Source organism: Lodderomyces elongisporus, chromosome 2 (genome assembly GCF_030384665.1).
Source record: "Lodderomyces elongisporus chromosome 2, complete sequence".
In the NCBI taxonomy this organism is placed as follows: domain Eukaryota; kingdom Fungi; phylum Ascomycota; class Pichiomycetes; order Serinales; family Debaryomycetaceae; genus Lodderomyces; species Lodderomyces elongisporus.
In genome coordinates, this window is record NC_083674.1 from 805,580 (window position 1) to 833,390 (window position 27,811).

Sequence of the window (27,811 nt, forward strand, 5' to 3'; positions counted from 1 at the left end):
TATTCTTGAAATATGTATAGAACCTTGACCCAAAGGATCAATCACCACCTTCTTGAAATGAAAATAGAGAGAAAAAAAGAATAATAACGAATAGGACATCAACGAGTAAATTGATTCCATCATTTTGTTTGTCGTAGTTGTTTCCCATATTCTATTTTCTATCTGTGAAAAAGGGGAAAAAAATGTTCTATGGATAACTGACAAGCAAGCTGAACAAAGCAGCTTGATGCAAATTCCTTGTTATTGTATATTTTGTTGTCACCAATCTTTTTTTTTTTTGCTTTTTTGCCTTATATTGCTGCAAAATAATTCCCATACAAAGGTATGTCCAGTTCCCTATTATATACTAAAAAAAAAAAATTTATTGGAAAATTGAATGAGTAAAATCTGTAAATAATCAACATGTCCAAAGAATAAAAAAAAAAAATATATATCTTGATTATACGATAGTATTTATATCGTTGATATAATATATATTCCAGAGTTGATTTTAAAAATCTAGCAGAGTATTATAGGAAAAAACAAGAATAGGCTATTCTAGTTTTTGGCAATTATAGGAACATAAACTTAAAGGGAGAGACATCAATAAATGATAGCGTCAACGAGACACGTCTTGCATGTCAAAATAAATTGAAACTCCTAGCTACTTTTAACTACACATCCTCCAAAATAACACATCTTAGGAAAAGCCAGTTACATTTACAAACTTATGTTAAGGGCTAGGTATTTGTAGAAGATGACAAATATAGTGTAATAGTACGCTAATCTCATAATATGTTGTTTGTGGGCTAGAGAGGAGCCCATAGACATTATTCAACAAATGGCTCAATGTAGCACACAATAATATGCAGCTGCCAATTGAGAGGTAGTGTTTTGAAAACATGAGCATCTAGGTCGTTGATAAAGAAAGAAAGACAAAAATGACAAAAAAGAGTACGTTGGTTCCAGAGTTGGGATTGTAAAAGAAAAAAATTAGGGAGAATTCTGAACAACAAAGAAATGACAATTGTCTATGTATATATTGTTGAAGAATAAGAAGCTCTAGCTTTAGGGCTATTTATTAGTATTCTCTTCAAATATAGTAAAGCGGAAATAACGACAGATGGACAGAAAATAAAAATTAAAATAAAATAAAAAAAATAAAAAATAAAATTAAAAAAAATAAAAAACTGAAACTCAAACAAAAAAAAAAAAAAAGACACAGGATCATAAACAGACAACAACAGAAACAAAAACAAAACTTGGAAGTTTGCACCAGGGAGTTTTTTCAAGTACTTTCACAATTCAGCCACGACCAACAAATTAACCAACTAACAAATTATCCAACCAATTACAGCAGATTTATAGCCATCTCTTCTGCACTTGATATACTAAACAACTGGATAAACTTTCTTTGCTCTGTTTTATCTCCCTCTTTTTTTTGTTTTTAATAAAAGAAAAAAATTGGCAGTCAACAACACCCCCCACCATTAATACTACTGCAATAATAACAGTTTATATATACAAGGCAAACAATTCACCATCGTCTATTTAAACCAATAACCACACACATACACACATAGACACATACACACACCGAATAGGCACTTTAAAGACTTTTTTTTTTGCTTATAAGACAAGAATCATTTGAATTATACAATGGATTTTGCCAACGAGTCTTCTTTCATGAACAACGGCAACCACCATTCGCCAATCATCAATTACAGGAAAGATGCCAAAAAGGGTGTCAAGTTCACCTTTATGGTGGTTGGAGAACTGGGAACCGGGAAAACCACGTTTATCAACAGTTTATTGGACAAGAAGGTTATGAGACATAGATATGAAACAGATTATAGTAGTAGTAACAAATCACTGGACCCATCTTCAGAGGCTACTAAAGTTTTGAGTTTCACCTCTGCCAAATCCGTCGCGTTACCCAATACTTCAATGTTGACCAGAAATGCATTTAATCCATCAACAATTGACGAGGAGCCTGGTATTGCATTGACAGAGACCAAGGTGGAAATTGTTGACGACGAGAATTTGAAAATCATGCTCACTATAATTGATACCCCGGGCTTTGGAGAGAATCTAAATAATGAATTGTGCTTTGTTGAGATTGAGAATTATTTGAAACAGCAGTTTGACTTGGTATTGGCCGAAGAGACTAGAATCAAGAGAAATCCCAGATTCACCGATACTAGAGTCCATGTTATGCTTTATTTCATAACACCAACTGGCCATGGCTTAAGAGAGATTGATGTCCAATGTATGAAGCGTTTGTCCAAGTATGTCAACATAATTCCAGTTATTGGCAAAGCAGACTCTTTCACAGCAGAAGAGTTGCAGTTTTTCAAACATCAAATCAGAATAGACATTGAGAAATTCAACGTGCCTATTTTCCAGTTTGATAGTTTCTTGAATGACTACGATGAGGACGAGGATTACGATTTGATCCAGGAGTGTAAATTCTTATCAAACTTGCAACCGTTTGCCGTGGTTACTTCTGAGGACAGTTTTGAAGTTAAGGACACCACAACTGGTGAGACGAAAATCATCAGGGCAAGAAGATACCCATGGGGATTAGTCAATATCGAAGACACAAGAATCAGCGATTTTACAATTTTGAGATCGGTACTTTTAGGTTCTCATTTGCAAGATTTGAAAGATCTTACACACGATTTCTTATACGAAACTTATAGAACTGAGAGATTGACTAAGGTCACTGGTGGAAATACCGGTTTGGACGAAGATGAGTATGAGGATAGCGAATTTCACGATACTGTTGAGCATCATCCCCAAAATCAAGACGAAAGGGGGTTCAATAATTCAGATATACCTTCTATGTCTAACTTGGCACAGTTGACAAATGCTGCATCGGAGTTGAGACAAAACAGCAATGGTCATAATCATCATTACAATAATAATCATAATAATACTTCTCACCACACAAGTAATGATAATGAATCGGTCACTTCGTCAAGTTCTTCGGTGAAAAAATCTTCGTCGATGTTATTAGAGGATAATGCCTCGGCATCTTCATCGCCACAATTGAGAAACTACACCAACTACACTGGTAGTACCTCGACGCTTTCAACTGAAGACAGGGCGCCTAACAATAATGCGTTTAAGAGGTTGTCGATTGGACCACAACGTAACCAGTTGCGTCAAATTTCGGAAACAGTGCCTTATGTTTTGAGACACGAGAGAATCTTGGAGAGACAACAAAAGTTGGAAGAGATGGAAATGGCGAGTGCCAAGGAGCTAGCCACGAGGGCAGCATTATTGGAGAAGAAAGCGCAAGAGTTGAAACAAAAGGAGAGGGAATTGATCAGACAACTAGAGTTGGCAAAGCAAAACAGTATAAGTAAACTGTCTCATGCTTCCGATCTAGAATCGAGGGATAGAGGAAGTGAAAACGTTGAGGTTTTTGATGCTGAATACGATGAGCATGGTCAAGCTGGCCATCACATACCAAAAGACGAGACATTGACAAACCTACACGATGCGGTTGCCAATGAAGGGCAATTGTAGATTATAGGGGGAGGGGTGGAAAGGAAAGGAAAAGACTATAGTAGAGTGGAAAGTAATTTATTTTATTTAGACGGACCGAAGATTGGAGGTGTGTGTGGGGGGAATGTGAGTGAAGGAGAGTGGGAACGGGAAAACGGGGAAGGGGAACGTATTGGAAACTTTGGTATTAATCTACATAGTCTCTGTTTTACTTACCATAGTATTACCGGATGAGCAAGTTAAACGTAGAGATGTTTCAATCAACAATACTTGAATTTTTTTTTTTTTACTTTCTATTTCCCTTTGAAAAAAGATATGATTCTGAACTTTAGTGGTCCAAGTATTTGTGACTATATTTGTTACCCTACATAAAGAATCATGTTCAGTTTCCAATTTCACTATTGTCTATTTCTAATTTTGTTGAAGGTTTAAGCTTTACCGTGTATTTCAGTACACTAAATTGTTTTTTTTTTCTCTCTCATTTCTTTTAACACACACACACACATATACACATACATACATTGTCTCTTTCTCTCTCTCTCTCTCTCTCTCTCTCTTTCTTTCTTTTGAACGCTCACCTTCACATTCATTTTGTCTCATTTCTCTGTTGCTCTTTTTTTCTTTTTCTTTTTTTTTTTTTTTTTTTCTTCTCGATAATTGACGCCAAAAAAACAATTTACAAAAATTAGTTGTTATCAGCATCAACACCCATACCTTATACTGGTACAACCATTTTTCTCCATTTTCAAGTACTCAAATTCGTTGGGTTGACAAAAATTTTACATTTAACAAAATAAGACTCATCCACCGTATCACTTTTGCTAATTGTTAACTACACACATACAGAAACATTCAAAGAGAGAGAGATATATATATATATATCTACACAGTTTTACAAATACACATAGATTGCTCCGTTGTATCCTATTACCACACTAGACATGGACATTTTACAACTTTTAGAAAATGCTCTTCTCAGCACAGATCCCAATCAGAGGACCCAGGCAGAGGTTGCGTTGAATGAGGCAGCAAACAATAACTTTTCCGATTATGTGAGGTTATTGATTGAAGCGTTGAACAACGAGGATGCCAAGACAGAAGTGCGAATGTTGGCTGGTATTGGCCTTAAGAATCAACTTACTTCTAAAGATTCCAGAACCAGATCGGCACAACAGGATCGCTGGCTCAAGTTGGACCCATCAATAAAACAGGCCATTAAAGAAAATGCTCTTCAAGGATTGAAAACATCGAATCTGAAAGTTGCCGGTACTGCAGCCCAATTGGTTGCTGCAATTGCAGATATCGAGTTGCCCAGAGGCGAATGGCAGGAATTGATTCCAACAATTATCCAAAACACCAAGATGGAGAACTCTGAAAATGTCAAGCGTGCCTCCCAATTGACTATTGGATATATTTGCGAAAGTGCCGATCCAACCAATGCCAATATTTTGCAGCAGGCCTCCGGAATCTTGATTGCCATCATTCAAGGTGTTCAAAGCAATGAACCATCGAATTTGGTGAGGATCACTGCATTGAACGCGTTGGTTAACTCGTTGGAGTTTATCAAGTACAATTTCGAAACAGAAGGCGAGAGAAATTACATTATGCAAGTTGTTTGTGAAGCAACGCAAGCGGACGACTCTGAGCTTCAGGCTAGCGCTTTTGGCTGTTTAGCAAGAATCATGTCTTTGTATTATGGATTCATGGCACTTTACATGGAAAAGGCATTATATGGCTTAACAGTCTCGGGAATGCAAAGTTCAGATGAAAAAGTGGCATGCATGGCCGTTGAATTCTGGTCTACTGTATGCGAAGAAGAGATGGAAATAGCGTTGCGGAGACAGGAATTGGGGTTGGATTCTTTACAAGTAGCTGAATCTCCGGAATTGATGTCATTCAATTTTGCATTGATTGCTTCTAGTGAAGTGTTGCCCACTTTATTGAAATTATTGATGAGGCAGAATGAAGACCCCGAAGATGACGATTGGTCCGTTGCAATGGCTGCTGGTGCTTGTTTGCAATTATATGCACAAGATATCGGGAACTATGTTGTGGACCCTACTATTCAATTTGTCGGAGCCAACTTGACTGACAAGGAAAACTGGAGAGCTAGAGAAGCAGCCGTGATGGCATTTGGCTCTATTTTGGATGGCCCAGATCTGGAGCAATTGAAATCGATCATTAATCAAGCGTTGCCACCCATTCTTGAGCTAATTCAAGATGCAAATTTGCAAGTGAAAGAGACTGTTGCTTGGTGTCTAGGGAGAATTGCTGATATGGTAGTTGATGCTATCGATGTCAATACCCAGCTACCACAATTGTTACACGCATTGGTTAATGGTTTACAAGACCACCCCAAGGTATCAACAAACTGTTGCTGGACATTGATCAATCTTGTGGAGCAAATATGCGCTGATTCCAACAATGCCGAGACTGATGTTATGTCACAGTACTACTCAACTATCGTTCCTGTGCTATTGCAAGTATCTGGCAGACCAGATAACGAGTATAGCGCGAGAGCTTCTGCTTACGAAGCATTGTCAACACTCGTTACCTACAGCGCAAGAGACACCATGCCAATTGTGCAAAACATTGCATCCGAAGTCGTTTCTAGATTAGAGTCTACAATCAGCATGCAATCCCAAGTTACTACAACCGAGGATAAAGGTAACTTGGAAGAGTTGCAAACAAACATTTTGGCTTTATTGACAAACGTTATACGTAAGCTAGGTGCTGATGTTATTGGCGCAGCGGACAACTTGATGGAGAGGTTCCTTAATTTGTTGGGTGCTCAAGAAGCAAACTCCTTGATTGAAGAAGATATTCTCATTTCGATTTCGGCCTTGTCTAGCGCCATTGGAGAAAACTTTATGAATTATATGCCAGCATTTATTCCATACTTGACTAAATCATTGGAAAATGTCGAGTCACCTACATGCCTCACAGCAACTGGGTTGGTGGGTGACCTTGCACAAAACTTGGGTCTTCAATTGGGTGAATATTTGAATGGGTTGATGACTATCTTGGGAAACAATCTCAATAACCCTGATGTTAAGCGTGAGCTCAGACCAGTTATTGTGTCCGCCTTTGGAGATGTTGCTTCGGCAATCGGGCCTGCATTTGAGCCGTATCTTGAGTATGTCATGAACATTTGCACAGCTGCTGCGTCAATCGAGCCAGAAGACCATTCTATAGAAACAACAGATTACATTTTCAATTTGAGAGAATCCGTATTGGATTGTTTTGTTGGTATTACAGCTGGATTTGGAGAACAACCTGAGAAATTATATCCCGTTGTTGGATCCATTTTGCAATACATCCAAAAAGTTTCACAAGATCCTGCATTATCAACCAGCGAATCCGTAGCAAGATCAGCTACAGGTTTATTGGGAGATATTGCAGCCATGTACCCACAAGGCCAATTCAAAGCTTACTATGAGGAACAATGGGTGACTGATTACATCAAACGCACACGTTCTAATGGATTATTTGATGAAAAGACCAAAGATGCTGCAAGATGGGCAAGAGAGCAACAAAAGAGGCAACAGCAAATTCCTGGCCTCTTGGGTTGATATCAAAAATAAAAATAAAAAGGAAAAAAAAAAAGAAAACAACAAAACAAAAGAAAACACAAACTTGAAAAGAAAAAAAAAATGCTTACCCTCCACTACAACTCTAAATTTCAGTCTTAAACTTCGATTGTTTCAAAAAATGACATGCATATTGGCAAAATTACTGATGTCACACACACACATATATATATATTTATAAATATATATATACTCTTTATATCTCTACAGGAAATAAATCTCTTTTGCAGAAATTTGATTCCGTCATCTCTCACGAACTCTAATGTCTCTTCATATAGTATTTTAATATACATTTTGACCTACTCAAAGTTTTTTGTAACAGGTAAATACATATATATATACATATTTATATATCAAATCGATTTGTTCTGTAGATAGTTCAAACAATGTGCGCTATGTTGTGTTTTTGAGTGTCAAGGCGTGCTAAAACTTGCGAACGCGTGTACCTTGAATTTCAATGGTAATGCTGGTATTCCAGATTGAAATTTGAAAAAAAAAGAAAAAAAGCAAAAAAACAAACTTTTGATATATCTTTACATTGTGCAAATACAGTTGTTTTATCATCCAGTTTCCCAAAGTGCATGTCTGATTTAGCCCCACCAATTGTTCCTAGCTACATTCCATTCGACCACACTTATATATTATACGATCCCAATGACATAGTTTCAATAATATCCGTGCAATTTTCGCTTTTGCCCATTTATATCATGGTTTTTTATCTACTGTGGTTTCTTGTCACACGCGAGATCGAACCAGTTATTGTTGTCGGTGGCCATCTTTGTTCCGAAATATTGAACAAAATCTTGAAAAAAATATTAAAGAGTCCTCGCCCCGATTTTCATAAGGAGTTTGGCAACGCTCTTGGCAAGGCCCTTAGTAGTGGTAGTGGTATTGGGGCAGGGAAGCAGAGCATCTTGAGCTACGGAATGCCTAGTGCTCATTCTCAATTTGTAGGGTTTTTAGCAGCATATTATTCGTGTGTTATCATTTTCAGAATTGAGCATTTCAAAAAATGGCAGAAGCAGACGTCGTGTGCCCTATTGCTGTGTATGGCAGTTGAGGTTGCCAGTTCGAGAGTTTATTTGCAATACCATACATGGCAACAGGTTGTAGTTGGTGTTGTTGTTGGTAATGTTTTTGGTTTATTGTACTTTATTGTAAGTATGACAGCTAGAGATATAGGGCTTGTCGACTGGGTATTGAACTGGCCAATAGTCAAGCTATTCTATGTCAAGGATTCATACTTTCATTGCTATCAATCATTTCGAGATGAATATGAAGCTTACATTGACCAGAAAAGTAAAAGCAGACAATTTGAATCGGTTGATCAAAAAGAAGAGGGAAAAAAGACAAGATAAGGGAGCGAAAAATCAGATCAACTAACGACAATGTGATGCTTTCGTGCATATCTCTATAGAATAATAAAAAAAAAGCTGTAAATATATTTATTTAAAATTGTCTTTTGCGAAATAATATTCTTAAAATCTAGTTTAGAATCAAAATCAAAATCAGAATCAAACTTAAATTTAAAATCAAAATTTAAAAGTCATCCCATTTGTCTTCATCATCGCTTTTCTTACCACCACCAGACAAGCTTTCATATTTGACACCATCGTTGCTTTTTTTGTACCCAAAAGCAGTAGGCACCTCGTCGTTGCTATCTCTTTTCCATAGTCCGTTAAATCGGTGATCAAGAGCTTTGTTGAAACCTTCTTCGTGTATGTCTTTTGTAAAGTTTTGAAATGTCTCTTGTCCATATTTACCAGTTTCTTGCATCTTTTGTCCAAATTGTGCCATTGCTTTTTTTGTCTCATTGCCAAATTCACTTTGTTGGAGTGAGTTCAACCCTGGCTGGATAACACTGGTGTGGACCTCTTGAACAGACTTGGCGACAGATGAAGAAAATAATCCCCACCCTTTAGTAAATGTCCCAAGAGGGTCTTTTTGGAAATTATCAATTGTGAAGTTGGAAAGAGATGATCCGGTTCCATTGCCACTCGAGTTTGACGATGTTGGCTGTGGGGTGTTTCCAAATCCAGCATATTTCCCGCCTTGCGATGGAGGCAAATTTTCTGGTCTAGTGTTGTTTTTGGCTCCCAAGGATGCAAAGTATGCTTCATTTTTTACTTTGTGCTCTGGATTCAACTCTCCTCTTGTGCCACCAGACGTGGTCGAAGTTGAGAAGGCACCAGCACCAGCACCAGCAGCAGCACCACCAGAAGCAGCAGCAGCAGTAGCACTATCAACAGAGTCTTTACTGGGTAAAGTCTTTCCTGAATGGTCTTTGGGTACAAACTCTTTTCCCTCGACTTCACAGGTCAAAATTTCCTTGTAGTCTTCTGCAACATAATTATCATATTTTGCTTTTGCTGGTAACGATAAGTCGACGCCATTCTCGACAAAGTAGTTCTTTAAGCGCTCGTTACCACCAATTTCCATTCGCAAGGTCTCTTCCGGCTTGAACTGGTCCATTGTTATAGAACGTACAAAGGATATGTGGACTCCCAACCCTCTATGCACCCCAGCACACTCTAGGCAAATGAATATACCAAATTTTGGAGACGCCCACTGTGGGTTTGGTGCCGAACAATCAAAACATTTCTTGTTCTCTCCAGTCTTTTGTAAAGACAAAAGTTTTCTTCTTGTTTCCGGGTCTATTGACATTTTCTTGTCCTTTCCAACTGGATTCTATTACTTGTCTACCAATACGAAATGATCGAACCAAAGTGGTTTTCTGTCAATGTAATGATGGACGCAGATTCGTGTTTCGCTGATAACAAAATATAAATAAATAAATATACTCAAATATACATATATATATATATGTATATGTGTATATTGTTACTATTTTTTTTTTTTTTTTCCTTTGCTTTTTCCTTCATCCATGCAAAACGGCTTTTCAGAACGTTTTTACTCAGGTAAGATCTCGAGAGCAAAAAATGAACGAGGGATCATTCCAAAAGAAAAAAAAAAATAAAAATAAAGAAAAAGTAAGAAAGAATACTTACAAATAGCACATTTACTACAACTATCACCAAACTCCTTTAGAAACCATCAAGTATCTCTTAGTGTTTGTCTCTTTAATCCCTAGTTACCAGCTAATAATTGTTATAACAACAACAGTAAAAACAATAACAATGAAAACAATAACCATATTAGTGATAAACTCTCACAAATGTAAATAGGAAAATCAAACATGCTTATAATTTGCCTCCTTTGGGTGCGTCAAAAAATTTCTTAAAGGTTACTGGGTAGTCCTGAGTTCCAAAACCTTGACCTATTTGCCATGCACCACCATCGACCACCAAGACGTCACCAGTGACGTAGCTGGCCGAGGGCGAGAATAAATAAACAGTTGCATCAGCAATGTCTTGTTTTGTTCCCATTCTTTGTAATGGTACCTTTTCAGCGATTCTACCCTTTTCACCCCCACTTAATCTAGCCATTCCTTCTGTATCAGCAATTGGGCCAGGTGCAATACAATTTGAGCGAATTCCAATGGGTCCAAATTCGACTGCTAATGCGTTGGACAATGCATCAACACCGGCCTTGGCAGCACCAACATGAAGTTGGAAAGGCACACCATAGTAATGTAATGTAGCACTGACAAAGATAATAGCACCTTTGTTCTTTCTCAACTCTTCAAAACATGCCTTAACAGTGTTGAACGAACCAAGCAAATCAATATCAATCACAGATTTGAATGCGTTTGAAGACAAGTGGTTAAAATCGGCCAAAAAGTTTCCAGCTGCGCCTGCAATAACATAGTCAATGCGCCCCAATTCTTTAACAGTCTTGGCCACCGCAGCTGCCAATTGCTTAACGTCTCTCACATCAACGTTTGGTAAAGAAACCACTTTAGACCCCGATCTCAAGGACTCGATATCCTTTGCAGCATCATCAGTCTTTTGCTGGTTTCTGCCAACAATTGCAGCATTGGCTCCCAACAATACCATTGCCTCAGTCTGAACCCGACATATCGAGCCTGCTCCGCCAGTGACAAAGACAACTTTGCCTTTGAACAAATCCGGCTTCCAAGAACTGGTCTGTAAGTATGATTGATCTAAAAACGTCATTGAAGTGGTGAAAGTAAACAATAAGGCGCAAATATAAAAGCAAAGGTAATAGTGGTATTGATAATTGTAATAAAAAGTGATTAAGTTACTTGCAAATTTTTTATTACCTTCTTTTCCTTTTATTTAGAAAAAGAACAAAAACTTGTGGATAGTCTGGTGCCTTTATGTTTTTTTTTTATATGAAAAAAAAAGACTTTAACTCTCCACAACCCGCTTCCCTCCCCCGCAAACTGTAAATGCTATTTTTTTTTGTGTAACAAAGAATTCTTTTCTTTTTCCTCGGTACACTTTTCTTTTTTTTCAATCCAACGGAAATCAAAGTTACTATTACAGTGGAAATTAATAGATATTAGTCTAAAAAACATAGATATCAAATATATTTATAGATACAAAAAAGAATATTAGAAGCCATGAAGTGAATTACGGATTTTGTTATAAAGTGTGGATATGTGAGTATCATCTGGGTGTTTGGGTGTTTGGGTGTTTGGGTGTTTGGGTGTTTGGGTGTTTGAGTGTGTTTGGGTGTGGATCAAGCAACTAATCCTAATATCATTCTCCATTGATTACTGTGCTCCCACCCGCTTCTATCAATGCACACTTTACATTTTCAAACTTTGAATCGCTAGTATGAGGATTGGATGATTCTTCGATATCCAGCAACACGGTGCCAGTGCCAGTGCTGGCACTTGTGCTAGAACTGCCTGGGCTAAGCTCGTTATTTGCACTTTCTAATTGATACACTTTATTCCCCTCTCGCTCCTGCAGCTGTTCCTGCTGCAGCTGTTCTTGTTTAAGCTTTTCGTCATTATTAAGTCCGGCAATCGTACCATGAACTTTTGAACTTTCTCGTCGATGACCATTTTCGTCACTTTCATGAGCTCGCTTATCTCCTATCTGATAGTCTTGTCCATTTGATCCATTGCACATCTTTTCAAAACTAGAAACAGAACTAGAAACACAACCAGAATCAGAACCAGAATCAGAAACACCTTCAGACTTCGGTCTATTATCAAAATCTTTTGTTCTAGTTTCAGGGTCGCCATTTATAGTACATTCTCTCAGCGTATCATTTTCATCATCGTTACCATTTCTTTCTTTGAACATTCCATTTTCGTCTGAATGATCTTTTATACTATATTTAGCATCGCAACTTTTTTGAGGGGAGGAGGCAAGCATGATATTGTCTGCATTAGTGTCAATTTCAATTTGATTAATACACAAAGAAGTATCTGATTGGAATCCATCGTTGTCTGCATTCACCAACGTCACTAGTCTTTCCCCCAAGTTTGAACAACGCACTTGCTCTAGTAAAAAAGATCTATAATTGCCAACCAAATATCTGGCAATTTTTCTTGTACTGCTTTTTGCTTCAAAATCACACGATCCATACGAGTTGCGCAAACTGTCACATAAACTTAAACACGTCGAAGTTGCCAAATTTTTCTTTGCAGCGACGCTTGTAAAAAATGTCATAAACTTGTCCAAAATCCCCTCTTTCATTATATAGTCATTTAACTTGCCATGGCCCTGTAAAATTATGCCCTTTAGACACCGCACTATATGCGTCTTCAAAACTAATCCATATTCTGAAACAAGTAGAAAGGCAAGCCCCTTCAATACATCATGCTCTATTAGAAAAGGAATAACAAGTATTGGTGGATGCTCTGATAAAATCACAGATATAAGTTCACAGTAAAGTTGATAAAGGCAATCGTTGTATCGTAATGGTTTCTCACTTTTGAGATTCTTTTCTTTGTCAACCAATGCTGTCGCGGTCGAAGTTGTTGTAGCCGTTTTTATTGTTGCTGTTGTTGTTTTCGTAGTAGTAGTGGTTGTTGCTGTCATAAGTTCTACAATGTCAATAAGGTTTTTAAAAAGGTACGGAGCAAATGAAGTGTAGAACAATTTCAAATATTCTTGAGAACTCATATCATCGTGCTCACCAATATTAATATGATCATCTATTCTTATGAACAAATCACTTGACGCCTCTTCTATTTCATTTTCTATATTTTGTTGGCTGCTCTCTTTCTTTTTAATCAGGTCTGAGTTAACTTTGAGCAAATGTTTAGCGGCTTCAAAAGCGTAGCCTATCAAACTTGTTTCTGATGTATCAATCAAAATTTTGCTCACTCCAGATATTAGAAGAAGCCTCTCAGCAAATAAAAATCGGGAGTCCCTTCCTTGCATGTCGATAGCCTGGTCACAAACAAATTTGTTTTTGTCAATTTCATTAATTTTATTGCTCTTGTTGTTGTTGTTGTTGTTGTTGTTGTTGTTGTTGTTGTTGTTGTTGTTGTTGTTGTTGTTGTTGTTGTTGTTGTTGTTGTTGTTGTTGTTGTTGTTGTTGTTGTTGCTTTCTTTATCTTCTGTTTCTATTGTCAAAGAAGGCTGTTGCAAATTGTCAGAAGTAAAAGAAAGCGCAGGTGACTCTGGATGTATATCATCATGATCAATGACATCGATAATCATTTCCAATCCTAGCTTTTTCACAGAAACGTCTCCATCACTCAACGCATAAAGAATAACTTTGACTAGTCCTGCATTGCACAAAGCGGATAAGAAATCCAGTTTCTGTAAAGAGTTTGCAAGTTTGGCGTATTGATGTATCATCCTTGCTGTGTCTCTCTTTACCAAAAAAACTTCTTTTTGTTCCATATTCACACTGTCATTGTTGTCATTGTTGTCATTGTTGTCATTGTTGTCATTGTTGTCAATATCCCTACCATCTATATCAACAACAGTATCGTAAATTTTAAATAAGTTCTGTAAAAATTTGACATCTCCAAGTCGACGAAGAATATCCATTTGGTGAGATTCAACCATCGATGAGAGCATATATAAAACCTGGTCGTCAAACGAACCTGCGTATTCAACCAAATCTTTCAAGACTACTAAATAATGAATCCTTTTGAATTGTTGTATGTTCTCAATGGGTACAATCAACCGTATATCAAAATTCCGCTTTAGAAGATTTCTAAAGCTGGAATCAGAGTTGACATTGGAGTTGCATGAGTTTGAATTGTATTCCAACATACCCACAATGCTCTGTACTCTGCTCTCATCTAAGAAAATCTTTTCAATCAATTCATGGTCATTATAATGAAATATAACTCTTATAACCTCATTTAATTGACACAAACTTGTAACATCTTTGTTTAATTCCGTCTCATTGAAGAAACTGCAAAGTTTGTCAAAGTAACCTGAACTAATGATATAATCCAGAAGTTTTCTGCGCATGTAATTTGAATTGATACCAAAGCTCAAACACTCAAGGACAATATCTAAATTATCATTTTTGGGTTCGGGCGGAAATCGAATGGGTCCAGTTATAAGCTCGGTAAGATCTTCGCCATCTTCGGCATTTGCTGTGACATAATACAAGGAGATCTCTGGACAAATACCGCTTTGCTGAATCTTGATTATAAATTCACACAAATCAGCACACCCTTCGCTCTCTTGAAAAGAGAGTGCAAGATCCAATCCAGTATTATCTGTCCATACAATCAAAGTTTCTTGCTGTCGCTGGTATTGGATCGTGCCTTCGAGCTTGGACTTGAGAATGATTTTCTTCGCCTTGGATTCTCCCCGCACAACAAAAAATGCCTCTTTCGTATCCTCATTGATCTCTCCAACACAATATCCGGTGCCCTTATCAACCCAGTCATCACCACTCAAGTGGTAAACTTTAACTCTTCTAGGCGTTGGTGTAAATGTTAGTGTAAATGAAGGTGTTGGTAAATTTGTAGGTGTGGAAGTGGGATGAAGAGGAGGAGAAGAATAGTTGTCTTTGTTTGGGAAGGCTATTTTACTCTCATGAGTTGCACTAGATTCGCGAGAATCATCAAGTTTGAGTTTCCCTTCATGATCTATACCAGAGCTGGAATCTGGACTTGACTTTGGACCTGTCGTCATTGCTTGAGGCCTGCGTTTCGACTTTGTCGTCCACGATTTGTTGCTTGCTCCAATAATTATTTGGTGTTTTAATATTCTCTTTTGGTTGTAAAAAAGAAAGTCAAAGAATATGGTAAGGAAAAGAAATAATAATTGAGGTTTCGATTCTGCCTCAGCTTCAACGCTTGGGAAGTACTTGGTCTCTGTTCATCCGTGTTAAGAATGCAGTTGTCCACAATGAAAAGATATATAATTCTATAATCTCTTTTCGTATATCTTTTACTTCTTTTCCTTTTTTTTCTAAATTTTTACCCTCGTATCTTTTGTCCCCTTTCTTTTTCTTTTTAAAAGAAACAAGATCTCTGGTATTCTTTTGGTTTACTTGTATTTTGTTATCTTCTATATATTAGGTGGTTTTATAGAGTCATTTTATTTATTGTTTCGCGTTTATTTATGATGTGTTGCATTGTTCACGCGTCTCCATCTAATTGTTTTACCGATCATTTGTCTCTGTCTTTGTCTCTGTCTATGTCTATTCCAAAATTGTATTCTTTTCAACATATACATAATATATATATTTATATCATCATATCAGTATATCAGTATTTCAAGTCGTTTGTTTGCAACATTTAATGACTCACAAGTGCAGCGCACGCCAAGCTTCTCAACCATTCACGCTGGTCCACGTCGTGTGTATCTTCAACCTCACCCCATTCTCCTGTTTGCAAGATAGTTTCTAAGTTTCCCATCTCAATAATCTCTTCAACGTTTTTGTACCAGAACTTATCCTGTGTATCCTTATTAACCTGGAAAACTGCGTGCATCCTTTCAGGATCAGAGACGTTTGATCTCAATATGGAGGCACCGCAAAGGAAGGACTTTGTAGTCAAGATTGATTTCTCCAAAGCAATCAACTCGTAAATATCTAATTGGTCCATCCATTCAATCACTACATCCTGCGTTGATTGGGTTTGGTAATTACCACGAAGACCATCTGTTTCGCAATCCAAGGTTTGCAAAACAATCTTATCATTCTTTGGCAAACGACCTGATTTGTGACCAAACTCAGTCAAGAACTCTTGGAATTCTTTAATTAAAGGACGGTACAACTCTTCCTGTCGTTTCCTCAATTTTCCATCGCAATCCTTCTTGCCAGCAAATATCAAACACGTATCTGTATTGAGGTACCTCAAAAGACTTTCCTTCAAGTCTTTAATCGCTATAACTTCCTTCACTTGCTCGTTTGTCTCTTCATCAATCTCATTTCTCTTCAACAAATCAATGGCACGAGCTGCAAGACCAGTTAATGGCAAAGCACTTGATTTGACTGATATATTTGGAAGATTGGTCCATTCATGAGAAATTAAATATGCTAATTGTTTCTTGTTTTTTGGAACCGTGAGTGGGAATCCCAAAGGTGTACGTAACGTTTTGCCATCAAGTTGAATCTCATACAAATTTGTATTTGGATTCAAATAAACATCACATTTGTCCCAAAACTTTCTACCTGTCTTTGCAAGCTTATTTGTTTCCGACTGTATGTTGTGTTCTAAATCATTATGGATGCCTTCTGCAGGAGATGATGAAGTTGCAAAATTTGGTGCTTGCAATAAAATTTGTGGGACTGAAACCAATCGAGTAGGAAAGAGATAACTACCAACTCGAGACAGTTGTTTCTTCACAGCAAAACGAAACATGACCTCAAATTGGTTCTTATAAGGTGTGCTAATTTATGCTTTCTCGAGTTGTTGCAAAGATGGACAAGGGAAGAACAAACAAAAAAAAAAAAGAACCGAAAAAAAAACCGAAAAAAATAAAAAAGAAAATAGTGGGGGTGAAGATTAGATTGAAAAATCAGCATGCTTCGCGGACGTTCGAAAGATCATCTTTGTTTCCAAGACATTCGACTACATTGCATTTGAAGATAAGAACAACTACCACTACAATAGAAACAACTACAATACCTACCTAATTGAGCATTACATAAAAAGTCACGGTCACACCCATAATTATAAACATAACCTGAATAAAAATACAATGAATCAAGAAGCGTTACAAAAAGTCCTTATGGAAATGGATAATCAGCTCAATAAGTCTAGAGCAGAGTTGTCGATGGTCAGTTTACAGCTAGACAGAGTGCACACAAACTTAAATGTGATAGAATCAACTACTTCTAGGCTAAATAATTTAAACAAGCCAGAAGATGTGGTATGGCAAGGTGTGGGAAAGGCCTTTTTGGCTAAAAAGACAGATTCGTATCTCAAAGAATCGGAGACAGACAAGAAGGAATTCGAGGATACAGAAAGAAGTTTGAAGATTAAACAAAACTATTTAAATACCACACTCGAAAAGACTATTGATAGTATGACAAAGATTGTTGGTGACAAAAAATAAATTACAGGAAATGACGAAGTTTGTATTTAATGTATATCACGTTATGCAAAAATAAGCTCCCCGTGTAGTTGTTTTACTTTTCTTTTCTTTTCTTTTCTTTTTTGGGGGAGGGGGGTGGACATAATGTACCTTGATTACTCTATTCACTCTTGCTTCTCTTGATTCTATCCGTTTCTTCATTTTCTTTTCCAACACCTCCAACACCTCCAACACCTTCATCATTAGCTTCATTAGCATCATCATCGTCATCGTCATCACCATCGTCATCGTCATCGTCTCCACCCGCTTCATCAAGAAGCCTCCTCTCGATATCCTTTGCGTTCATTACATTCTTTTCTTTCTTCATTCGATCCGTAAGAAATTCATTTATCTGATCTTGAAGAGTTGTCAATGAAGCCCTAAGATGCCCCAATGGTGTATCTCTGTGTTCGCTTGGTCTATCTCGATCTTCGCCTCCAGCATTCAATACAATATCAGATATTTGCGTAGTTCTCCCATTTGTGCTGTGAGGTCCGTCACCTGGATGAAATGCGATATTTTCAGATGCCTCGGAACTGTACACGGCAGTAGGAATTAGCAACGGCATTTAGGCGGGGGAGGGGGGGTTTTAGGGTGTGAGTGCTTGCAGTTTAGTTTAATACTTGTAATGGAAGTCGTATGTGCTTAGTGTATTCGGCAGTTTCTTGATTTCGGTTTAAATCTAAACCAAAGAAAAGGGAAAAAAAAGAGAAATCCCCAATGTTGCACAAAATTATCTCAATTGATATTTGGAACAAAGCTTGGAATCCACAAGATAATTGTTCCAATATTCAGTAAATAAGAGAAAGCAAATAGCAAACCAAATGTAATAACTATAGCAAGTAACCAACCAAGCAACCAAGCAACCAACCAAACATGAAAATTAAGTTACCAAAAAAAAAAAAAGAATAAAGAGCACTTTTTTCAAAATAAAATACATTCTTAACTAACTCATATATGATTCAATATATTTATTTACTTACTGGAATGATTATTAATCTTAATTTTCTTTGCCGTGTTTGAATACGCGTTAAATTTAATCTCAATAATCTCATCAGTTTTGAAATCCAATGTGGGAATATCATAGCACGAACACGACATTAAGTAGCCATAAAATACTTTCAATATAGTATCGTCAGCAATAATTAAAATATCGCCGCTCATGCGTTCCATTTCAAGAATGAGCGGTTCAATTTTGATTGCTAGATCATGATAGGACTCTGCACGTGAAAATCTGTAATGGTATGGATCCTTGATGTATTGTGCATACTCATCTGGATACTGTTTCTCAATTTCTTCTTCCGAAAGAGAACCCACTATACCCGGGTTCTTTTGCGAGAGCTGGATTCTGTGCCTGATATTGATATTCTTTTGTTTGATGTATCTTGTCATATCCATTGTCCTTTTCTTTACAGAGGTCCAAATCACTAACGAGTCTTCACTAACACCATCAACTCCAAGTGCCGGTTGGCGTTCTTCAACCGATATCTCTCTTTTCAATTCTGGAGGGTGCTTGCGTTCCAGTAAATCATTACTATCTTTATTCTCCACTGCTTCAATATAGTTCTTACCATCCTTTCTCAAATGTTCAATTAGCGTATTTGTCAAATTTCTTGCATAATTAATACCATCTTCATCCAAAGGCGGGTCTTGATTATAGTCCAACGAGTTCTTATAGCATCGTGCAAGAAACACAGAGCCCGACTTAATGCTGCCATTCATTAAGTAAAAGACAACTTTATTGATGAGGTATCCATAATTTGAATTGTGCAATTCAATTCTCTCACCAAAATTGATAAATTTAATATACGATAAGCTATTTTCATCTTCATTTAAGCCCATTTCTTGATAGTACGGCGCAAGTGCTTTAATTCTTTCGCTATAATCCTTGTATGCCTTGTCATAATTCCAATTATTGTAGTCGGGGGACGATCTTGCAGCCTCCTCGATATTCTTCATCACAATAGCATCATTAGTCACCAAACTCTCGATAAAAATCACTTGAACTTTCAAGTCGGTGAATTTCTTGTGAAGTTGTAACTTAAACTCCGGCTTAGCATTAACAGCATCATAAATGGCTACTTGACCTTTATCATTTTTGAAAAAGTTTAGGATATCATTTAAACAATCATTCACCACCTTCTCCCTCAATGCATGAGCCTTTTCACTCTTTGGGGTTGGTACAAACAAATCATGAGTTAAATCATCTTCTGCACTAGCTCGACGGTAATCACCCAAATGGAAAGAGTGCGTCTTCACACCCAACCACCGCAAATACCTAGTAAGTGATACCGATAAATGAGTTTTACCTCTTCCGGGTAATCCCGCAAGTGCAATGATAATTTTTCCTGCGTGGAATAACCTTCCTGACTCAGTTGAATATAGTTGTGCGCCACCAAGTTCATTCAAGGGATCTATTTGCTTATGCACTCCATCGATTCCGGTTATATCACTTAACCTTCTAGGAATTCCCACAGCAGATGCATCACTAGGCAAATCAACAAGGTTTGGTTTTGTTTGGTTATGGAATGACCACCGTTTCTTTGTTCTCATTTGGTTTCTTGAAATCGGTTGAGATCCAAATCCATGATATAACTCTCCATCATCGTCTGAAATGGCGCTATCAGCAGATTCAGGCTTCAATGACATAGTTTTATATTTTGTTCTATTTTATTTTCTTTTCTTTTATTTTATTTTAATTTTAGTTTTCCTTCCTTACTTCCTTCAGGGGTGAATGCTGTGGATCTCTTGTGAGTTGATGCAAGTACAAGTGTTGTTTCCTCCAATGTGGGGTTAATATTAAAAAGTCGGGATTATTTGGGTAGATAACACTTGAGACTCATGAGTGCTACCAACTGTACCTATTGCACCAATTGCACCAATTGCACCAGCGACGCCAATAGCGCCAACTTTATTCGTTTCACTAACATTACCAACTACCATTGGTACTGGTCAAAGAGCGTACCAAAGTATAGAATATACTAATCATTAATCTCTGGTACTTCAAGCATTGTAAAATGTAGTAATTAGATAAACCCACATCCTCAATAGAATAGAATATGATGATTTTAGAGAATATCTTGGAATATAATTTGAAAAACAAGATCAAGAGAATGTGCTTTAGGAAGAAGAAGAAGAAGAAGAAGAGGAAGGAAAAGACACACAAAAACTACAATTTCAACGTCTAATGTACAATTTACATATATTAAAAGTCCCCAAACCTCATTTAAGCCTTACCAGCTTTTCTAGCAATCAAAGCCTTTCTGTCCTTGTCCAAGTGCAATTTGGTGATGACAACCTTTGATGGATGCACGTTGATTGGAACGGTAGCACCGTTGGATTTTTCCTTTTCCAATTTTTCAACTTGGACGGCGAATTTCAATCTGTAAACGGAGTTGACTTTACCTTCGGAACCTTTCTTTGATCCTCTAACAACCAAAACTTCATCGTTTTGTCTGATTGGCAATGATTTGATGTTGTATTCTTTTCTCAACTCTTTTGACAATGGAGCACTCAAAATCACTCTTCTTTCCACTGAGGAAGAGGTGAAGTGAGCCTTTCTTGCCTTGGAACGGGATGATGAAACGTCTAAAAAAAATAGATGGTTAGTAAATTGAAATAACAATATTAATTTCCAAAAAAAAGGAAATAGAAGATAAACAATCAGTCGATTGAAACGGTGTAAAAGATTGGATAATGATGTGAGCTCGATTACTTGCACTTCAATGCAAAAACAATAAAATCATTCAAAACTTATATTTCTCAACATTCGAATATGGTTTCCACTGAATTAGATCTTGAAATATCTGAATTTAACAAATCGTATTGAAAAAAAAAGAATCCTCAAACCTCCTTTCTTGAACACTTTAATGTAACGCAACATTCTCCTAACAACTGTATGTTGGATAAACTAATCTTGCTCCAAATAAATGATTTTCGATATATTGAATCGTTATTGTATCTATTTTTTTCACCCACTCATCTTCCTCCTTGTATTTTGCTTCTTATGATTTTTTTTTTTTCAAAAAACAAACTCAGGATGAGCGCTTTATCGTTCTTCAATAGTCCACCGCATTCTTCTCATGATCTTTACTTCCAAATTGGCGGTAATATCATACCTTGACTGATCTTGGCCATCTTTGCTGTGTATATGAGTGCTAGTTGTCAAGTATTAAGACCTTCTGGTAATGAAAATTTGTATATTTTTTCCATACACAAACTGTGATTGAGTGAGTGAGTGAGTGAGTGAGTGAGTGAGTGTGAGCGAGTGTGAGCGAGTGTGAGTGAGTGTGCGCACTAGGTCGTACATAGAGGTTGTATTCTCAATACTCTCAGTAGTGCGATGATTACATAAGGGATTACACACTCACTGTATGTATACTAGGAAACTTTTTTTCCAATGTTAAAAAAGCCCTAAACGCATACACGTGATTACATCATTTTTTTTGTCTTTTCTGTTCTCTTTCCTTTTCTCTTTTAACATCGATTAGAGGCTTTTCTATTCATAATGAGAATGAGGTGAGAGTGTATGATAATAGACACCAAGAAGAATTGTTTGGATGAAAACAAGTTTTGTAAACTTACCAATCTTCACCACCCATACTTAAATTCAGTTTTCTTTATTATCTTGTAATACTTACCAATTCTACCAAAAAATAACATACTGATAACCTCCCTTTTAGAGCTTATTTTTTTAATTTCCTTTTCTCCTTGTCCTTTCTTCTTTTTTTGCTTTTTTCTTCTTCCACTCTCATTATAAATACATATCTAATCCTATCAATTTTCTTGTTGCGTGTGTACATATTGTAAAGAAAAAAAAAACATAGGCAGACAGATGCACAGACAGATGCACACAATTTGATCTCTTTTTGTATTAGGTTACAATTCGTGTATATGGTCTACATCTTAAGTAAACTTGAAGGCGTAGCATCATGAATCTTTTGCACTTCAATTGCAAAAAGAAAACAACAAAACAGATATCATGTGCTACTGAATTGTACACGTTCATGACATATTCATGACCCGTTTATTGTGATCCTTGATGGTTCTGTGAAATATTCATTAGCAAAAAAAATAAAATTAAAAAAGAGACATATTGTCGCCCCACATTTCAAAACAAAAAAAATAACCTGGATAAGAATCGCAACCCCCTAAGGATCGCTTACATTCTTTTATTTCTTTATTTTAATTTTATTTTTTTTCCAATATATATATATACACACATATATATATATGAATAAGTGTTATATTTTTCTCCCTTGAATGTATTGATTGCTCCGAAACTCCATTTTATCCGAACTCAGTTGTCAAAAGAATAAAAAATACAGGTAAAACCACCATTGCAGCAAAATTCACATCTTTGTATTTATCTGTCCTTTTTCCATCTTTGTTTTTACAATCACTTATAAATAATTTTTTCTCTCTCCACTTTCCTCCCTCCCCCTCTCCTCCCTCACTTAGTTTTACAAAAGCAATTGACTAATATAAATAAACATACTATGAGCTCATTGACAAAAGGTTTCAAAACTCTATCAGCAAAAGCTGCCGCACAGCTTGACCAGGACTTAATGTCTGTTGGTGCCTTTTCAATAGACCAATTGATGGAATTAGCAGGTTTGGCAGTTGCAAAGGCAGTATATAGAGAATACCCGCCATCAGATTCATCAAATTCCTCAAATTCGTCGACGTCACCAGCACAGAAAATCTTGGTCTTAGTTGGACCTGGAAATAATGGAGGTGATGGTTTGGTTGCTGCTAGACATTTAAAGACTTGGGGTGCATATGAACCAGTCATTTATTACCCCAAGAAATCAACACATAATCAATTATATGCAAACTTGGTGAAGCAGTTGGAGAATCTAAACGTTCAGGAAATTACCACACTAGACGAAATCAAAAGTTTACTAAGCCATAGAGGTGAAGTTGGAGTGATATTAGATGCATTATTTGGTTTCTCATTCAAACCACCAATCAGAGATCCGTTCAAGGACTTCATTTCATATCTTTCACAAAACCACGATACAATACCCCCAATAGTGTCTGTTGATATTCCCTCGGGTTGGGACGTGGATGAAGGTGCGACCGACGTTGATATAAACGCCAGCATGCTTGTGAGCTTGAGTGCACCAAAACCATGTGCAGAAAGATTTGTCAACTCTGGTGAGAACAAGAAACATTATTTGGGCGGTAGGTTTATTAGTCACAAGATTGCAAAGAAATACGGGATTGAAGACATTTTGGAAAAGTACAAAGGCGATGAGCTAATCACCAAATTGTAAAACAAGATGAGTTGAATCCAAACAGAGTGAACTGGTGAAATGAAGTGAAAGAATTCAGTAAAACAAAAAAAAAAACACAAAAAAAGGAAAAAAAATACAACAAATAAATGAAAAAATAAATAATTGGGTTGGTTTATTGAAGGTTTTAAAAAATTTAAAAGTTTAAAAGTTAGGTCATGATAGATTAAAAAAAAAAAGTAAGATTGCTGAAGAAGAACCTTTACTATATATTAATAATGTCAACGTACGTTACGGCATCGACTAATAAACGATTTTATGGCGCGAGTAAATTCAATCTGTCTTTGTGGATGGTTTATCGGACACTCTTTTCTCGTTGCGTACGGATCTGTTATTACTCTATGAGGTTTTCGTCCAACATCTTTACTATGTAAAGGACTGGAAACTACTCTGGGAAATTTGCTCTCTCTATAAAAGATAGGAGAATCCAAACAAAAATCATGTGGCCCTTTTTTAAGCTCGGTTATTTGGGTTTCATGTTTACTCAGTTGATTTATTTCTTCAGTAGTAGTCTCTACGCGAGCAGGGAAAGTTTTCAGCTCCAAAAACATTGGGTTTCTTTGTTCTCGAATTTTCGGAACATTTAGACCTCCATGAGTATTTAACTCGGGCTTGCTGGTTGGCAAGGTGGTAAAATTCCTTTCATCAGACGCAGGAATAATAACACCACCAACACTATTGCCAATGCCAACATAATCATAATCATAAGTATCATAATCATAATCATAATCATCATCACCACTATACTTAACGTCAACATCTTTAACAATAACTTTGTCATTTGCAAATAAGCTATCAATATTACTCTCTAATGAGTCGCGTAATGAATACAGGGATATTGTGTTCTCTGCCATCTCGTGGAGATCTTCAAGTATTGAAGATGAAGGCAACGACGAAAACGACACAGAAGAAGATAATGTTGGCACTTTTGCAACGGCTCGTGAATGATGCACAGAAAGTGCAGAGTCCATTTCTGGGATTCTGATAGTCTTCTCTAAACAAGCACTTGAACAACAAGGTTTTTGAAGATCCAGATCCACATCAAAAACAATTGCATGTTTCTGTAAATTTCGTTGCTTTGGAGCTTGCGGCAACGCCTTCTGCCTCCAATTGGTATACAGCTGCGGCGGTGCACTTACTACTCTTTCCCGTCTTTCCAATCTTTCCCATCTTCTCCCACACCCCCCACTTCTTCCACTTCCGTCTCTTTTTTCTCCTTTTCGTCTTGTTTCTCTCTCCATATTCTGTTCACGAAGTCGAAAGATCATATCTCTTTCGGATATTCGCGATGCACGCAATATCAGTGGCATGTCATCGATTTCGAAAAGTCCAGGTGTATACGTGTCGACAGCTAGATGTAAATCATCATTGTAATGCAAAGCTGGTATAGCTGGTGGTAGGTCTGTACAAGAGAGTACTTGTTTTCCACGCATATTGTTTATGGCTGTTTCCGACAAAGTTTTTAAAAAGTATTGTTTGATAGGTTTTGCCTATGAATATTGTTCCGAAAATCGTTGGGTTGAATATAAATATGAGTATTTCTATAAGTTTTTTTTTTTCGATATCATATAAATGCATAATGAATTGGTCTATGGCTCAAACTTTGGTCCTTTGTAGATCCTTTTATATATGTAGACACATATACCAGTATCAAGATGCCACGAGGAGACAAAGAAGGTTGTTTAATGTTTTTCCCCGCCAGACCCATCGGTGACATGCAAATGAATACATAAATTAAGTGTATAAAGATTTTAAAGATTGAAAGAAGATTAGTTCAATGGTGCATAATGTATTGTTTATCACCTACAAAGGGCTTGCAAAACGAAATAGTAAGTCCAAAAGAACATATAAAGTTGGCTCTTATTTGCAGATCTGGGCTTTCACCTTTGTATCTATCTAATTTGACAATACCAATGGCTGGCTTATCTCTCCATTTTCTGCTGCAGGAAGGGCCCTCCTTACAAAAATATGCGAACTAATGAGCCAAATATATCCTCACATACTCCATACACACACACACGTATACACACACGCATACACACACACACACACACACACGCAAACTAATCCTCGAATTTACAAATTTCGATAGAGCCTAGAACTAATACTCCTCTAAAGAAAATAAAATTCAACACAATTTTGATGCCACCCTTTTCATGTCAAAACTCACAAGCATTGAAGAAAATATAGAAATAAAACGGAGATTATGGAATGGATCAATTTCTTTGAAAATTATAATTTCTATTGTTGGAGAATCTTCTGAAGATGGAATTACAAACGAATATGAATATTTAACGGAAGGATATAGGAACGCATATCTTCCTACTTTGTACCCAAACATTGTCTCGTACATTAAGAAGTTACCTACAGTTGCTTTCTCAAACAATAGTCCGATTTGGCTAGAGTACGAAGGTGTGCCGTTAAGGTGGAATTTGCCCATAGGTGTCCTTTACGATCACCTATATCTCCCAGCAAAATTTACCAACCAGTCAACACCTTGGACACTAGACCTCAAAATTGCTAGCAGCACACTACCTTATCCTTCAAATTACATTGTACCATTTACATATAGTGCAGAAGATGGCAGTGTAAATTACACTAAATCTATCAATGAAATGCTTTTAAATCAACTCAAGCAATCGTGCTATGTACTTAATGGGACAGCAAAACCAATTATGCAACTCAATGGACCAGAAACAGAACTGTTGTGCAACCTGGTTATAACAAGAAACTTGAAAACATACAACTTTTTCAACAACAAAATCATCAAACAGATTCGAGGGATTCCTGTACGAATATATTTACCAAATACGCAGTTAGTCGCGCAAGCTGCTGTTGACCCACATATACTCTTACAAGACTTGCTACTAGAACGGATTCCTACCTTGATGGAAGTTAGTGTGCCCATTATTCACGGCATTGACGCAGGTCCATTACTCAAATTTCAATTAAACGACATTTGGCATCAATTTAAACACCCGGACAACGTATTATACATTAGTATACTTATGCCTTAAAAACAGCCTGCAACCAGTTTCTGTACATTTTTAGTTGTTTCTTTCTATTCACCAACAATCGTCTATCTGTTGAAATCTTGACTTTGTTGAATGGTCCTTCTTGGCAAAAAATGGTTTCGAGCTCTTCTTCGGTGAAAAAATAAACACGGGTTCCATCTCCACGAATGTAAAAGTTGTCCTCGAGTAATCTTCCCTTTTTGAACCTCACCTGAGCCAAGTCATATCTTCCATAGTCTCGAAACAAAATCTGTCCTCCCGGCTTCAAGACTTTAGCAAGATTCAGCACTGCTTGCTTCCATTGGTTTGGATGTAATGCTGAAAAGACAAAAACCATAATAACAATATCAACAGAGTTAGGTTCCATATCATCTGGAATGTTTCCCTCCGGATTCGCCAAATCCCAAACCGAACTAAATGCATGTCCTTTTTCCAGTTGCTCTTTAAAACTTTCATTCGATCTGACCAAATCAACGGCTACTTTAGAATAATCGCAACCAAATATTTTCAAATTCTCATTTTGGTTTTGATTCAAGACCGGAAAAAAAGTGTTTCCCGCACCACAACCAATCTCCAATATCGTAGTGGGTGTTTGATAATCTTTTGAGGTAACTTCATAAAGTGATGGAAATTCAATTTGAAGCCAATTTCGGTCTTTGAAAAAATTCTCCTTGTTCTGTTTGTAAAAAATGTCCCAATATTTTGCTGGGTTTGCATTGAACAATGCTTTGTCATAATCTTTGACTGGCGCCTCGTACTGTTTTTGTATCATCTCTTGTGCTTGCTTGATCTGCTCTTCACCCCATTCGACGTTGTCCCAAGCATTGTGGTTGAAAACTTCTTCATCATTCGTAAGAAACCTTTGACCAAAAACAAATGGCGCATCTTTACCAATCCGCGAGTCTAAAGGTGGTTTAGTTACTTTGGTAATAGGATCGGCTGCAGTGTCCACTTCAGGAGTGGCCTCTACGTATTCACTAGTCATTGGGAGGAAATTAGACGGCTTGGAAAGATCAATTTATTATTGAGTACAAAGG

The 27,811-nt window shown here is 36.9% G+C and overlaps 15 protein-coding genes across 15 annotated transcripts; 6 read left to right on the top strand and 9 right to left on the bottom strand. All coding sequences in view use genetic code 12, as the record gives it.

Moving 5' to 3' along the window:
• Positions 1 to 1,638: 1,638 nt before the first annotated feature.
• SEP7 (septin) lies at positions 1,639 to 3,513 on the top strand (the record flags this gene model as incomplete). Its single annotated transcript, XM_001526752.2, has 1 exon — positions 1,639 to 3,513. One exon carries the CDS (start codon positions 1,639 to 1,641, stop codon positions 3,511 to 3,513), a length of 1,875 nt encoding a protein of 624 aa, XP_001526802.2.
• A 920-nt stretch (positions 3,514 to 4,433) lies between these two features.
• On the top strand, positions 4,434 to 7,064 carry kap95 (karyopherin Kap95; the record flags this gene model as incomplete). The annotated part of the gene is made up of 1 exon (XM_001526753.2): positions 4,434 to 7,064. One exon carries the CDS (start codon positions 4,434 to 4,436, stop codon positions 7,062 to 7,064), a length of 2,631 nt encoding a protein of 876 aa, XP_001526803.2.
• A 599-nt stretch (positions 7,065 to 7,663) lies between these two features.
• Positions 7,664 to 8,440, top strand: PVL30_001604 (uncharacterized protein; the record flags this gene model as incomplete). Its single annotated transcript, XM_001526755.2, has 1 exon — positions 7,664 to 8,440. The coding sequence occupies one exon, from the start codon at positions 7,664 to 7,666 to the stop codon at positions 8,438 to 8,440; it is 777 nt and encodes a 258-aa protein (XP_001526805.2).
• Positions 8,441 to 8,621: 181 nt separating this feature from the next.
• Positions 8,622 to 9,554, bottom strand: GCS1_2 (Zn finger-containing GTPase- Activating Protein for ARF; the record flags this gene model as incomplete). The annotated part of the gene is made up of 1 exon (XM_001526756.2): positions 8,622 to 9,554. One exon carries the CDS (start codon positions 9,552 to 9,554, stop codon positions 8,622 to 8,624), a length of 933 nt encoding a protein of 310 aa, XP_001526806.2.
• A 728-nt stretch (positions 9,555 to 10,282) lies between these two features.
• On the bottom strand, positions 10,283 to 11,158 carry SPS19_1 (peroxisomal 2 4-dienoyl-CoA reductase sps19; the record flags this gene model as incomplete). Its single annotated transcript, XM_001526757.2, has 1 exon — positions 10,283 to 11,158. The coding sequence occupies one exon, from the start codon at positions 11,156 to 11,158 to the stop codon at positions 10,283 to 10,285; it is 876 nt and encodes a 291-aa protein (XP_001526807.1).
• A 549-nt stretch (positions 11,159 to 11,707) lies between these two features.
• Positions 11,708 to 15,556, bottom strand: PSY2 (Platinum sensitivity protein; the record flags this gene model as incomplete). Its single annotated transcript, XM_001526758.2, has 2 exons — positions 11,708 to 15,120; positions 15,550 to 15,556. 2 exons carry the CDS (start codon positions 15,554 to 15,556, stop codon positions 11,708 to 11,710), a joined length of 3,420 nt encoding a protein of 1,139 aa, XP_001526808.2.
• Positions 15,557 to 15,681: 125 nt separating this feature from the next.
• Positions 15,682 to 16,749, bottom strand: atp12 (ATP synthase mitochondrial F1 complex assembly factor 2; the record flags this gene model as incomplete). The annotated part of the gene is made up of 1 exon (XM_001526759.2): positions 15,682 to 16,749. One exon carries the CDS (start codon positions 16,747 to 16,749, stop codon positions 15,682 to 15,684), a length of 1,068 nt encoding a protein of 355 aa, XP_001526809.2.
• A 340-nt stretch (positions 16,750 to 17,089) lies between these two features.
• On the top strand, positions 17,090 to 17,446 carry PVL30_001609 (uncharacterized protein; the record flags this gene model as incomplete). The annotated part of the gene is made up of 1 exon (XM_001526760.2): positions 17,090 to 17,446. One exon carries the CDS (start codon positions 17,090 to 17,092, stop codon positions 17,444 to 17,446), a length of 357 nt encoding a protein of 118 aa, XP_001526810.2.
• Positions 17,447 to 17,585: 139 nt separating this feature from the next.
• GON7 (chromatin DNA-binding EKC/KEOPS complex subunit gon7) lies at positions 17,586 to 18,032 on the bottom strand (the record flags this gene model as incomplete). The annotated part of the gene is made up of 1 exon (XM_001526761.2): positions 17,586 to 18,032. The coding sequence occupies one exon, from the start codon at positions 18,030 to 18,032 to the stop codon at positions 17,586 to 17,588; it is 447 nt and encodes a 148-aa protein (XP_001526811.2).
• Positions 18,033 to 18,439: 407 nt separating this feature from the next.
• Positions 18,440 to 20,113, bottom strand: PVL30_001611 (uncharacterized protein; the record flags this gene model as incomplete). Its single annotated transcript, XM_001526762.2, has 1 exon — positions 18,440 to 20,113. One exon carries the CDS (start codon positions 20,111 to 20,113, stop codon positions 18,440 to 18,442), a length of 1,674 nt encoding a protein of 557 aa, XP_001526812.2.
• Positions 20,114 to 20,690: 577 nt separating this feature from the next.
• Positions 20,691 to 21,601, bottom strand: RPL26A (60S ribosomal protein L26A; the record flags this gene model as incomplete). Its single annotated transcript, XM_061119243.1, has 2 exons — positions 20,691 to 21,052; positions 21,583 to 21,601. 2 exons carry the CDS (start codon positions 21,599 to 21,601, stop codon positions 20,691 to 20,693), a joined length of 381 nt encoding a protein of 126 aa, XP_060975226.1.
• Positions 21,602 to 22,962: 1,361 nt separating this feature from the next.
• Positions 22,963 to 23,742, top strand: PVL30_001613 (uncharacterized protein; the record flags this gene model as incomplete). The annotated part of the gene is made up of 1 exon (XM_001526763.2): positions 22,963 to 23,742. One exon carries the CDS (start codon positions 22,963 to 22,965, stop codon positions 23,740 to 23,742), a length of 780 nt encoding a protein of 259 aa, XP_001526813.2.
• Positions 23,743 to 23,981: 239 nt separating this feature from the next.
• Positions 23,982 to 25,193, bottom strand: PVL30_001614 (uncharacterized protein; the record flags this gene model as incomplete). The annotated part of the gene is made up of 2 exons (XM_061119244.1): positions 23,982 to 25,162; positions 25,190 to 25,193. 2 exons carry the CDS (start codon positions 25,191 to 25,193, stop codon positions 23,982 to 23,984), a joined length of 1,185 nt encoding a protein of 394 aa, XP_060975227.1.
• Positions 25,194 to 25,916: 723 nt separating this feature from the next.
• On the top strand, positions 25,917 to 26,777 carry ATG5 (autophagy protein 5; the record flags this gene model as incomplete). The annotated part of the gene is made up of 1 exon (XM_001526765.1): positions 25,917 to 26,777. The coding sequence occupies one exon, from the start codon at positions 25,917 to 25,919 to the stop codon at positions 26,775 to 26,777; it is 861 nt and encodes a 286-aa protein (XP_001526815.2).
• Positions 26,778 to 26,821: 44 nt separating this feature from the next.
• PVL30_001616 (uncharacterized protein) lies at positions 26,822 to 27,759 on the bottom strand (the record flags this gene model as incomplete). The annotated part of the gene is made up of 2 exons (XM_061119245.1): positions 26,822 to 26,839; positions 26,923 to 27,759. The coding sequence occupies 2 exons, from the start codon at positions 27,757 to 27,759 to the stop codon at positions 26,822 to 26,824; spliced, it is 855 nt and encodes a 284-aa protein (XP_060975228.1).
• Positions 27,760 to 27,811: the final 52 nt, after the last annotated feature.